Here is a 13108-nt window from a genome sequence, read left to right as displayed (position 1 = left end):
ACACCCACACTCTAAGTATACAATCAGTTAAGTTTTGACAACTGTATACGCCATCTATGTTAGGCCTTTGTATTTTCCTCCTGAGTAGCCACTTGGTTGGGTCCTGGGCAACCACTGAATTGTCTTTCTTGCTGTTACAGATCTCCCTGTCTGTCTCGAACTCATGCTCTCCTGGTGTCTGCCATTTAACAGGGTTCTTTGGAAATTTGTCTTTGTTGCTGTATAAGCTGCTGGTCCCTTTTTGTTATTGTCAGATAACGTTCCAGTGCACACTTACATAATTCAGTTACACTTCCTGTGGCCAAGCATCCTTTTTTTCTCATTTGGGGCTATTAAGAATAATGTTTCTATGAATGTTTGTGTGAACATCTTTATGCTCTTCCAGAGGACTGAGTGTGTTCCCAGTACCCACAGTGTGCAGCATGCCACCTGAGACTCCAGCTCCAGGGAACTCTACTCCCCCTTCTGGCCTTCGTAGGCATTCTCACACCAGGGCACATACACGTCAATAATTTAAAAACTGTTTAAAGCATATCTGTGAGCAGATTTTGTCCTGTTGGATAAACAAGCCAGGCATAGAATTCTAGATCCTGTGGTACTTGTTTAACCTTGTAGAAATTGGCAAACGTTTGCAAACATTTACGAAGTGGCTTTGACTACAGTTTGTCACATCAGCAGTGTTTGCAAGTCCTCGGTGTGTGTGCACATCCTCACCATCTTGGCTTTCTGCATTTTTGTGTTCTTTCATTTTCTCCGTCATGGTTTCCATCCGGCCCAGGTTCCTGGTCATCTTGACCCATGGTGCCCAGGTTTAATCTGTTCTGGGTGCTTAGTCTTTCTGTTACAGCTGTTACTTGTTGACAAAACTTAGTGTCGCCTGAATTGTCACATTAACCTGTGTCATCCCAGCTGTTAAGAGAACGAGGTGCTGGGCTGTGGTGGCGCACACCTTTAATCCCAGAACTCGGGAGACAGAGACAGGAGGATCTCTGTGAGTTAAAGGCCATCCCGGTCACCAGAGTGAGTTCCAGGACAGTCAGGGCTGTTATAGAGAAACCCTGTCTCAAAAAAACTGGGGTGGCTGGGGGTGGGAGGAGTAAGAGGGGGAGGAGGGGAACAGACCTGAGGACTGACAGCCCAAGGTTGTCCTGTCCTACGACACTCAATGTTGGGGAGGAAGGAGTGGACTAAGTTCCCAGCACATGTTATCAGTTGCCTTTGAGAAGTGGTTTCCTTGTCTAAACCCTGCTCATTGCTTCTGATACTGGAGACCACTGGTGTTGGGGTGAAGCCTGTTGTGTTTGGTCCTGTCAGTCATAAGAATTTGTACATGGTCTCCAGAGGTCCTTTTGTGGTTTTCCTACGTCTCTTCTGGGCCCTTGGAACCTAGCTCCCAAGAAAACTGGTCGCCTCATTCGTGAGACAGCGTGCATTAGAGAGAGGGGGTGAAGAGGGCTCCAGAACCAGCTGATCGGCCTACACCTAAAGTGCATATTTAGTGTTTAGTTGATCTTTTAAAACTGAGGCAGAGACTTTCTTTTGGGGTCTTTCTAAGAACTCAGCCCTTTATAAAAATGTCATAAACCCATTATTTTGTATGCTTCATACACTTTAAATTTTATTTTTAAAGTTGGTCTTTAGCCAGCTTCAGCTAGGTGCAAGTGCTCTTTGTGTGGGAGACAGGTGGCAGGGGAACCCCACCAGCTCCCCTGTGCTCTGTTTGGTGGCTGTCTCCGGAGATGCCTCCTTGTGCACCTATGACCTCAGCTCACACGCTCATATAACTATGGCTCCCTGAACAAGTGGACCCTCCTATCCTTCTTGTCTCTCGTGTGGTCTTGATTCTTTATGTTGTGTGGGAGTCATGCTCTGCTGGGCTGCAGGAGGGAACCTGGTGCTTCTCCGGGAGCATTGCTGCGTGCTCTCAGCCCCAGGCACAGGAGGGTGTGCTGATGGGAAGGCTGTGTGTGTGTGTGTGTGTGTGTGTGTGTGTGTGTGTGTGTGTGTGTGTGTGTGTGTGTGTGTGTGTGTGTGTGTGTGCGCGCGCGCCAACAGCTGTCCCTCTTTCTCGCAGGGGGAACTGATTACCTTCTATTACTACTGGAAGAAGACACCGGAGGCAGCCAGCTCGCGTGCCCACCGCCGGCACCGCAGGCAGGCAGTGTTCAGAAGAATTAAGACTCGCACGGCATCCACCCCGGTCAACACACCTTCCAGACCACCTTCCAGTGAATTCTGTAAGTGGGGTTCTTGCTGCTGCGAAGCTTAGTAAGAGACTGCTCACTTGCAGACGTGTGTGTCCAGCTCTGGCCTATGGAGCTGGTCAACCAGGGATCTGTGTGGTGTGGTTTGTTCATTAGTGTGTGCATATGTGTACATTAATGCTGACAGTTGTGGGAGGGTTTAAATTATTCTAATAAACTTACTGTTCTTTTGCATTTTACAAAATGTAAGCTTGATGTAGGATTCTACTTTCTTCTTTTGTCTGCTTTACCCAGATCCTCTTCCCAGTGCCAGTATAACATTCACCCTGATGAGACTGGGAAACCCTGTGGGTCCCGTTGTCTTGGCCCCGTTGGCCCCTAGGAACTAGAACCAAGCAGTGTGCTTTGCTGTTCTGTGCTATCCCAGAACATCGGCCTAAGGGTACCAGGGTTCCGTGTTATACTTGATGAGGGCCAGAAGCCATATTGGTTCAATAGATGGAATTCCAGGCTGCTCAGATGTACCCAGAAGGCACTGGTACCATTTTAGATTCACCAGTGTGAGCACCTGGCAAAGCAGGACCTTGAATAGTACAGCCCCTCAGGCATGCAAGCTCTTTGCTCTGGTCGTGGGATGCTCAAAGTGAGCCTGTGACCGATGCTCATCTCAGGCTGTGTGGAGTTGTTTTACTGGTGGCTCCATTCTCAGCTGAACATGATGGTGTCTCTTCTGTCTCCACTTTTGCTCACCTCATGCAGTGGATCTGAGTTCAGCCAGTGAGGATGACTTTGACAGTGAAGACAGCGAGCAGGAGCTAAAGGGTTACGCCTGCCGCCACTGCTTCACCACCAGTAAGTGGCCTGGGCACCCTCAGTGCAGGGGGCAGGTACTCAGACTGGGCTCTGGGTCGCCCGACTCAGAATATTTCACATGCTGGGTGGAAAAGAAGCCGGGCACGGTGATTGATTTGACACTTGGGTTGTGCTTGAGAAACTTGAATCTTTTTTCTGACTTTGCTTCCCTGTTGAGCAGTCAGAACTATACTGCTTTATTGGATAGGAGGGACTCATACAAGGGGGGGAGGGGGAGAGGGGGAGGGGGGAGGGGGGAACTGTTGTTCCTGGGAGTGGCTGCCATCTTAAAGGGACCAGGCAGTGGATACCCTCACCAGCTTTGGGTTGTCTAAGGAACAGACGTCTGTCTCTCCGAGCTCATGCTCTGTGGCTCTCATGACTCAGGGCTGGTGGAGCCCACAGAAGGGCCCTCTGCTCTGAAGTCCTCAGAGGCAGAGGTGGTTTCCAAGGCTGCCCACCTTCCCTCATGCAGCCTCCAAAGATTGGCACCACGGGGGCCGTGAGAACATCCTGCTCTGCACTGACTGCCGCATCCACTTCAAGAAGTACGGTGAGCTGCCACCCATCGAGAAGCCTGTGGACCCCCCGCCCTTCATGTTCAAGCCTGTCAAGGAGGAGGACGATGGGCTCAGTGGGAAGCATAGCATGAGGACACGGCGGAGTCGGGGCTCGGTGAGCTGGGGGCCTGGTGCTGGGGGCTCGAGCCCACTAGAGCTCAAGTGAGAATTGGTTTTAGGCAGAAACACATTCTTGCTGGTGCTGCTCTCCCTGGAGGCTTATGGAGTTGGGGCCATTGAGCTTAGTTTGGGGGGAACTCATTGCTCTCAGTTTGTAGTCCAGTGCCAGCTCCCCAGGTCCCTTGCCGTATGCATCCAGTGGACATGTCTACTTTGCAAACGTTTGATTCTACATCAGAAGTTTTTACATAGGTTCTTTAGTGAAGACTGGTCCAGTTGGTCATGGTAGCTCCTGTCTATAATCGTAGCACTTGAGAAGCTATTCTACATTAGAAGTTTTTACATAAGTTCTTTAGTGAAGATTAGTCCATTTGGTTGTGGTAGCACTTGAGAAGCTATGGCAGAAGCGTTGCCGTAGATTCAAGGCCATCCTGGCTCTGGAGTGAGTCTTTGTCTTTAACAAATATAGCAGTGGCAGCAGCTTTGTTTAATATGGTTGGGAACGTGTCTGGAACTGTGAGTGGGGGGTTGCTTTGAGACTTGGGACTGTGAATACCAAGGGATCCTCTCTCCGACACTGACCTGGCCTCTCTGAGGGCCTTTCTGGCACGTGGATAGGATGGCTCACCCTCCTGTATCCTAACCTCAGCTGAGCCCTGTTGCAGGCCAGGCAGCTGTGGGAGATAAACTGCAGTATAAATACAGCCTTGTCTTCCTGGGTGACTTCCTGTCCTGTTTGATTAACTCCACAAATGTTCGGTGGTGTAGTTTGTTGAGCACAGACAGTTGCCTGAGAAAGGGTGAGGATCTTTAAAGTAAACAGTCAGCCCTGCTCATTTCCACAGTAGCCCCTCAGGATATGTTTCTGGGTTTGAGTGAATTTGTGAACATACTGTTTATCCTACCTTGCCAGTGGATAGACTTGGGTGAGCATCTGTGGGGCCTGGGGGTCCATTCTCTCCATCCTTGATTTTGGAGGGACAGATGTCTACACTACGCAGTGGTCGGAAGAAGCAGCCCGCCAGTCCTGATGGCCGCGCCTCACCTATCAATGAAGACATCCGGTCCAGTGGCCGGAACTCCCCCAGTGCTGCTAGCACTTCCAGCAATGACAGCAAAGCAGAAACGGTGAAGAAGTCAGCCAAGGTCAGGGGCTGAGGGTGCAGTGGGAGCTTCATGGTCCCTCCCTCCCATTGGGCAGTGACATTGCCCTGACTTAGAGGCTGCTGATGGATGCCTAGAGCCTAGAAAAATGGGGAAATGGTTCCTCTGCCACAAGTTTTCCAAGGCCCCAGAAACTCAAAATGCAGTGGCTGGAAAGGCTCCTAAAGCCAAGGACTCTCATCCCTGGACAGCAGCCCCTTTGGGCCCTCATTGAAGAACATTCTTGTGTGTGGAGATGGGGCTCAGAATGGGGAAGTGTACCCACAAACCGTCACTTCTCTGCTTCCCTGCAGAAGGCGAAAGAAGAGGCTGCTTCCCCTCTGAAGAGCACCAAGCGCCAGCGGGAGAAGGTGGCCTCTGACACAGAGGAGCCTGATAGGACCACCTCCAAGAAGACAAAGACCCAGGTGAGGCTCCTGTGACCCCAGCCCCCACACGGTCTTGGGTTATCCTAACTCTAGGCAAGAGCTACCTCTGCATAGACCCTGGTTGTGCTCTGTGGGTTAGCAGTGTGGGGTTGAGCTCTGCTTCCTAGTGCTTCCATGTCTTGCTTCTCTGGCTTTAGGAGATCAGCCGCCCCAACTCTCCCTCTGAAGGTGAGGGGGAGAGTTCGGACAGTCGCAGTGTGAACGATGAGGGCAGCAGTGACCCGAAAGACATCGACCAGGACAATCGCAGCACGTCCCCCAGTATCCCCAGTCCTCAGGACAATGAGAGTGACTCGGACTCGTCAGCACAGCAGCAGACACTGCAGGCCCAGCCCCCCTCCTTGCAGGCTCCCAGTGGGGCTGCCTCAGCTCCCTCTGCCCCTCCAGGAGCACCCCAGCTTTCTACCCCAGGGCCCACACCCTCTGCCACTGCAGTCCCTCCACAGGGCTCCCCTGCAACCTCACAGCCCCCTAACCAGACTCAACCTGCTGTAGCAGCTGCCCACACGCACATCCAGCAGGCCCCCAGCCTGCACCCACCTCGGCTACCCTCACCTCATCCTCCACTGCAGCCTCTGACTGCACCGCCTAGCCAGAACTCCACACAGCCTCACACCCAGCCCTCCCTGCATGGTCAGGGCCCACCTGGCCCTCACAGCCTGCAGGCTGGATCCCTGCTACAACACCCAGGGCCACCTCAGCCCTTTGGACTTCCTCCCCAGGCCTCCCAAGGCCAGGGCCCTCTGGGCAGCTCCCCAGCAGCTCATCCTCATAGCACCATACAGCTTCCAGCCTCCCAGTCAGCACTGCAGCCCCAACAGCCCCCAAGGGAACAGCCCCTGCCTCCTGCACCCTTAGCCATGCCCCACATCAAACCCCCACCCACCACACCGATTCCCCAGCTTCCAGCACCACAGGCCCACAAGCACCCACCCCACCTCTCAGGGCCCTCCCCCTTCTCGATGAATGCCAATCTGCCACCACCTCCAGCCCTGAAGCCCCTCAGCTCCCTGTCCACACACCACCCTCCTTCAGCCCACCCTCCACCCTTACAGCTCATGCCACAGAGCCAGCCCCTGCCCTCCTCCCCTGCCCAGCCTCCTGGGCTGACCCAGAGCCAGAACCTACCACCCCCTGCTTCCTCCCATCCCCCCACCGGCCTCCACCAGGTGCCCTCCCAGTCCCCATTCCCCCAGCACACTTTTGTGCCTGGAGGCCCCCCTCCCATCACCCCACCCGCCTGCCCCTCCACTTCCACCCCACCTGCGGGGCCCAGCGCCTCCTCACAGCCCCCCTGCCCTGCTGCCGTTTCTTCGGGAGGCAGTGTTCCAGGGGCGCCATCTTGCCCACTCCCTGCTGTGCAGATCAAAGAGGAGGCTCTGGATGAAGCAGAGGAGCCAGAGAGCCCTCCTCCACCCCCCAGGAGCCCATCCCCTGAGCCCACTATAGTGGACACCCCCAGTCATGCTAGCCAGTCCGCCAGGTACTGGTTCAGGGGGCTGTAGGCCTGGCTGGGTGTGGGAGGGTTTGGTGGAGGTGAGGGAGGGTGTGGGCAGCCCCCAGAAGCCCAAGCCCAAGCCGCCGCCGCATCTCTAGGTTCTACAAACACCTGGACCGTGGCTACAACTCGTGTGCACGAACAGACCTGTACTTCATGCCTCTGGCTGGATCCAAGCTAGCCAAGAAGAGGGAGGAGGCCATTGAGAAGGCCAAACGCGAGGCTGAACAGAAGGCCCGGGAAGAACGGGAACGGGAGAAAGAGAAGGAGAAAGAGCGAGAGCGGGAGAGAGAGCGGGAACGGGAGGCAGAGCGAGCTGCTGTGAGTCCTGAAGGCCTGTCTTCAGCCAGGGCGTGGTGACAGGGGTTTGTCCCAGGCTGCTGGTGTGTTCTTTAGGTCCAGTGGCACCCATGCCCAAGCTTTCTGAAGGCACTAAGCCATTGTCTAGCCTGACTGATGGGCCTGACCTTCCCCTGCAGCCTATAGGCGTCTGCCTCATCCATAATCCCTGGGGTATCAGAGAGACTTGGGGTTGGGGGAGACACTTGGAGGGAACCCTAAGCATGGGCTCGAGGAGCTGGGCTGTGCAGGGAGGGTATCCTGCTGTGAAGTGGTGTTGTGGGCCCGGGTGTCTGCTGCCTGCTTGAGGGAAGCCAAACCCTACAGTGGCGTGAGAGACTGGACCGTAGGTTTCCTGGCTGCTGGGCCCCCTGGTGCACGGGCACTTACATATACCCCCTGAGGAATAGGGGAGCAGCAGGCAGGCAGGCAGGCACAGTGCAGAGTGTTGTAGCAGCGTCTAGACTGTCCTGGGACCTGGACCTGGCTAAGGTGCCCTGTTTCTATGTTGGGGTAAAGGAGCTAAACGGGCTTGACATTGCAGCAGGACAAGGGCCTATCTCTGGGGCGAGCACCAGTCTTAGACCCCAGGTGGCTGGCACCCGCCCTCATACTCTCTTTCCTTGAGCAGAAGGCATCCAGCTCAGCACATGAAGGCCGCCTTAGTGACCCTCAACTCAGTGGTCCTGGCCACATGCGACCCTCCTTCGAGCCACCGCCGACCACAATTGCCGCCGTGCCCCCGTACATTGGGCCTGACACACCGGCCCTCCGGACACTGAGCGAATACGCTCGGCCTCATGTCATGTCTCCCACCAACCGCAACCACCCCTTCTACATGCCCCTTAATCCCACTGACCCCCTGCTGGCCTACCACATGCCTGGCCTCTACAATGTTGACCCCACCATCCGGGAGCGGGAGCTCCGAGAACGAGAGATCCGCGAGCGAGAGATCCGGGAGCGGGAATTGCGGGAGAGGATGAAGCCAGGCTTTGAGGTGAAGCCACCGGAGCTGGACCCCCTGCACCCAGCCACCAACCCCATGGAGCATTTTGCCCGGCACAGCGCCCTCACCATCCCTCCTGCAGCTGGCCCCCACCCCTTTGCCTCTTTCCACCCGGGCTTGAACCCTTTGGAGCGGGAGAGACTGGCACTGGCAGGTCCTCAGCTACGGCCTGAGATGAGCTACCCAGACAGACTGGCAGCTGAGCGCATCCACGCTGAGCGCATGGCGTCTCTCACCGGCGACCCCCTGGCCCGGCTGCAGATGTTCAACGTCACTCCGCACCACCACCAGCACTCCCACATCCACTCCCACCTCCACCTCCACCAGCAGGACCCTCTCCACCAAGGTGCGCGCCCGCCCGCCCGCCCAGCCAGGGGCGGCCCAGCCAGGGGCGGGCCCAGCCAGGGGCGGGCCCAGTCAGGGCGGGGCTGGGATGGGCAGCGGCCTCCAGCCACAACAGGGTTCTGGGCTGCCCTAATCAGAGTCTCAGGAAGCTGCTGGCCTGAGGGAAGCCTGGCCCTGTGTCTTGGGTGAGGGACAGCAGATCAGGGCTCTTGTGGCCTTAAGAGCCTAGCAGGGTCTGAGTATAGGTCCTGGGCTACCCAAGGAAGCTGAAACGTCCTGTCGTGAGCCTTGGGGGAGGCAGCGTGTCTACTGGCTTTGAACTGATGGCCAGGCAAAGTGCAGTTCTGAAGGGCGACTCTCCTGGCATCTGTGGACTGGGGCAGAGGCAGACACAGTGGGTATTCCTCCCTTCAGTGGGAGGCCGGCTGTGCTCCTGGGGAGGCAGTGAGTCCAAAAGGTGGGGCAGCATTGAGAGGACAGGGCTGCTGCTGCAGGACCCCAGGAGTGAGAGTAAGCCAGCGTACGCCGCTGGGGCTCTGAGGTGGCGCGCTACCTTAGCAGGTACCCAGGACAGGACTGCTCAGGGCGAACACATGGGCTCATTGGTGGGCTGTCGTGAAGAGGGGAGCTAAGGAGAGAAGGCTGTGCCACCTGACTTGGACAGATGAGTCACAGAGTGACTGCGCTGTGTGGCCTCAGGTGTGGAGCAGGAAATAGCTGGTCAAGGCTGAGCTCTGTACTGCTCTCTCTGCCTTACTGGCGGGTGTGCGTGCCTGGGAAGTGACAGTGGGTCATGCAGCGTGGAAAGCGTACCAGAGCCGTATGCCCCCTACATTTGGAGTGTGTGGTTTTTTGTTTTTTGTGTTTTTTCAGGTTCAGCAGGCCCAGTTCACCCCTTGGTGGACCCCCTGACTGCTGGTCCTCACTTGGCGCGCTTTCCTTACCCTCCTGGCACCCTCCCCAACCCTCTACTTGGACAGCCCCCCCATGAGCACGAGATGCTGCGCCACCCAGTTTTCGGTAAGACATCCCTGGAGGAGGAGGAGGACATGGGCTTCCGAGAGGAAGTTGGGGTTGAGTCAGATCAGCAGTCCTTCATACACCAGGCAGGTGGACTCTGGGGAGGCTTGAAGTAGGGGGGGCGGGGCATAAATGCACAGCAAACCCAGCCTAGCAGGAGCCAGGACTGCCTTGGCTGCAGAGGACAATAGACACCTGAACTGGGGCTGAGGTCTGGGGAGGAGAAGAGGGCAGGCAAGGTCTGGGCACGAGGCCCAGGGGCCTCTGGAATGGGCTCCTTCCTGCCTGGGGCTCTGCTGAACTTACCCTGCCCCTGGTGAAGCTCTCTCTGGAGAGCCTGGGAAGGGCTGGCCCAGCTTCCTCAGCTAGGTGAGCGCACTGCAGAGTAGGCTCTGGCCTTCTTCCTGGTCACGGCTACTCCCTTGACTTGTTTTTGTAGCAGAGCGTGTTTTGTGCTTGGCAGGCACTCCCTATCCCCGAGACCTGCCTGGGGCTATCCCACCCCCCATGTCAGCAGCCCACCAGCTTCAGGCCATGCATGCCCAGTCAGCCGAGCTACAGAGACTGGCCATGGAGCAGCAGTGGCTGCATGGACACCCACACATGCACGGTGGCCACCTGCCAAGTCAGGAAGACTATTACAGGTGAGATGGGAGGAAGCCCAGGCTTCTCGCCCCACCCCATCCCCACTGTGGCAAGCACCAGGGGCCATCCTCTTGGGTCCTGAGAGGGAGAGAGGCCGGTGAGAGGCGGGTGGGGGGACAGGGTCGGGGCGTGGAACTCATAAGCAAAAGATTGGCCAGCCTTTGCCTGTATGTAGCCTGTAGGTGACATTTCCCTGTCACCTAGCACACTCTCATGCCCATTCTCTTGTTTTCTTCCCTTCCCCCACCAGTCGACTGAAGAAAGAAGGTGACAAGCAGTTATAAGTTATTTATTTGTTAATGCTGGCTGTGGAAACCCCAGTTCTAGGGGGCAGAAACGGGACTTTACATCCAGTAGGAGCTGCAAGAGCAAAGAGGAATATCGTCTAAAGATTTCTCTATATATTTAAAACCCACAACTAAAAACACATCTGCATAATAGTGTTCGTTTGTTGAGAGGATTTCCCGAGACCTATTTGGGTCTCCCTGCATGACAGTCCCCCAGAAACGTGGTGTGTCTTGGGTTGGACTGACCCCTAGAAAGCTTACCTGCAGTCTTGGGGTTTGGCTTTGGTTCTTTTCCTTGATTTCCCAGTAGGTGCTAGAGTCCGCCCACACTCTTCACTGTGCGCGCAGACGCTGAGGCACGCGGGCTCTGGAACCGTGAGGTTTGCAGAGAGGCGGCATAGGAGTTTGAAATCCAAGAGCTATAATTTTTAAAAAATCTTTTATTTTAATACATTGTAGGGAATCTTCATAATTTGAGACAGTTCTGCAGCATGGCTTTTTACATCTGTAAATAAATAGTTTTAGAAGCCTTTTCTTTCCTTCCACAGACGACTATTCTGATCTATTTTTTCCAGCCATGTCACAAAGTGTGAATTCCTACCAGCTATTGACAGAATACAGAGTTGATTTTTTAATAAAAAGTTATATATAATTATCCCTTTAATTAAAGGGAACAGATGGGCGTTTCTAGTTTCAAGCAGGCAGGAGCTTGGGACTAGGTTTGGTCAAAGCAGTGAGCATCCAGGGGTTGGCAGGGACAGTGTTACAGGCTCTTTATTTTGCTGCTTTGCTTTCACTTCTGTCTGTCTGTCCCTCGCATGTGCAGTGGCAGGCATGTTTGAGCAAGCCTCCTTCCTTATTCATAGGAGTTGAGTGTTGACGTTGTGTTCCCTGGTGTCCCCATCGTCCTGTCTTTGGTATGGAAAGCGCATGTTTACCTGTCTGTGTCTGATGACAAGTTTCCTTAGAGTTTTATGCACATGTTTGATGTTGTAGATAAATTGTCATAAACAGTTTAGGAAATTCAAGAACTGATGCAGTACACAGCACGTGCAAGACCCAGGACATGTGCTGCCAAAGGAACATTTAGAGACCTGTCAGTGTGCGTGTCACCAAGCCATGCCTGCCACGGCAAGGCTGCTCCAGAGTGAGGGGCACCCTGGAGTTAACGTGATGGAGGTCTGGCCTGTGTTGTGGGCTATGAAGTAGGTGATCTGCACCCTCCTGGGGAACCCTGTGTGCCCCGTGCTTCCACCTGGAAAAAGGAACGGGAGTTGTCATTGAAGCAGGTTCCCCTGGGAAAGCCCTCTCTAGCAGGCCCTGGGGAACAGTCCTGGGCAGAACTGACTGCCACTGATGGGACACTTTTCTCTCCAGAGCCAAGGGTGAGATATCTGTGTGACCCCTCCCTTGGACCCTGAGGGCCATTTCTACTCTCGAACGCAGTGGCTGCATGCATATAGGAACAGCCAGCCAGTCACGAGGTGTGTCCTGGCCCTGTGGAGAGAAGTGGCTCACTGCTCACCTGGCATTCACTCTGCCCCTGGCTCTGACTCAGGTGCAGCAGGCCTCATGCTCCCTGAACCATGCATGGAGCAGCTAGGATCCATTTGTCTGTTGAAAATGTTTGTAGGGTTTTTGTTTGAACTTTAATTTTCTCATTCCTTCTGCCTTAACTTTGGTTCTTCATAGGAGGCAAGCTCAAATTAACCTTTTATTATCAAACTTCTGGCCACCTCGGCATGAAGGCATTTGTTTTCTTCTGGGGGTGGTGACATGCTTTCCAGATGGTCTGCCCTGCCCTCTGGACTGAGGAAGGCCTCTTCCTCATGAGCTCTGGCCAGGCAGGTTCTTTCTGTCCCCTGCCACCACCTCCTTCTCCCCTTGTAACTGAGTCTGCCGTTCAGTTAAGCCTTTATCCCCTCTCGAGTACCCATTTTCCAAAGAGAACGAGTGAAGTACTTTGAAGTCTGAACTTGAAATCTGTCCGGAAGTGTTTCTTTGTTAGTTTTGGGTTTCTCCCCTGTCCCAAGGTGAAGCGCTGAGTTCATGTCCTCCGTGACTGGCTAGTTTGTTCGGAGGCCCTGGACCTTCATGGCATCTTTGAAGCCCGCTGCTTGGCTTCCTTTTGGATTTTCCTTCCTTTCGTTTGAAGTTTGGTTTGCTTTCTGTGTTCTGTATGTATCTTGTTCAGTGTCGTCTCCCTGCAGTGGAGCGAGCGGACATTGTGATCGCTGCGTTTCTTTAGGTCTCAGAGCTAAGTGTATATATGAGTAGTTTGCCATGAGATAACACAGTGTAAACAGTAGACACCCAGAAAATCGTGACTTCTGTGTTCTCTCCATTTGAGTATTTTGTAATTTTTTTGAAATATTTGTGAACATAAATAAAACCAAGCTACACTACAAAACCTTGTGTGTTGGTCAGTGTACTGTCTCATTTTGGAGTGTGGGTGGGGTGCTGCAGACAGCCAGGGGAGTCTGCTGCTCCTTGCTGCCAGGCCCTACTTAACCTCCAAGAGCATCTGGAAATAGGTTTGTGCTGTCTGGGAAGAACTGCCTCAGTCAGCAAAGCCCCTTGCTCTCTGAAAGCAAGATCGCCATCTACCTCCACCACTCTGCCTACACTACCAAAGGGGTA

The 13108-nt window shown here is 54.4% G+C and overlaps 1 protein-coding gene across 8 annotated transcripts in view; it reads left to right on the top strand.

Moving 5' to 3' along the window:
- Window positions 1-12878, top strand: part of Rere (arginine-glutamic acid dipeptide repeats) — a 329883-nt gene extending 317005 nt beyond the window's left edge. For 4 of the 8 annotated variants that reach the window (XM_035439389.1, XM_035439396.1, XM_035439390.1 and 1 more), the window contains 11 exons: window positions 2075-2237; window positions 2964-3056; window positions 3532-3731; window positions 4712-4882; window positions 5194-5307; window positions 5466-6811; window positions 6925-7147; window positions 7797-8517; window positions 9390-9536; window positions 9976-10180; window positions 10432-12878. In XM_035439389.1, the coding sequence (XP_035295280.1) occupies window positions 2075-2237; window positions 2964-3056; window positions 3532-3731; window positions 4712-4882; window positions 5194-5307; window positions 5466-6811; window positions 6925-7147; window positions 7797-8517; window positions 9390-9536; window positions 9976-10180; window positions 10432-10465 (3417 nt within the window). In that variant the 3' untranslated portion in view covers window positions 10466-12878. The remainder of the gene's footprint in view (window positions 1-2074; window positions 2238-2963; window positions 3057-3531; window positions 3732-4711; window positions 4883-5193; window positions 5308-5465; window positions 6812-6924; window positions 7148-7796; window positions 8518-9389; window positions 9537-9975; window positions 10181-10431) is intronic. The other 4 variants (XM_035439391.1, XM_035439392.1, XM_035439394.1 and 1 more) reach the window with 4 other exon arrangements.
- The last annotated feature ends 230 nt before the right edge of the window (window positions 12879-13108 follow it).

The sequence above is a fragment of the Cricetulus griseus genome, chromosome 2 (genome assembly GCF_003668045.3).
Source record: "Cricetulus griseus strain 17A/GY chromosome 2, alternate assembly CriGri-PICRH-1.0, whole genome shotgun sequence".
Classification (NCBI taxonomy): domain Eukaryota; kingdom Metazoa; phylum Chordata; class Mammalia; order Rodentia; family Cricetidae; genus Cricetulus; species Cricetulus griseus.
This window is presented reverse-complemented; position numbering and strand designations above follow the sequence as displayed.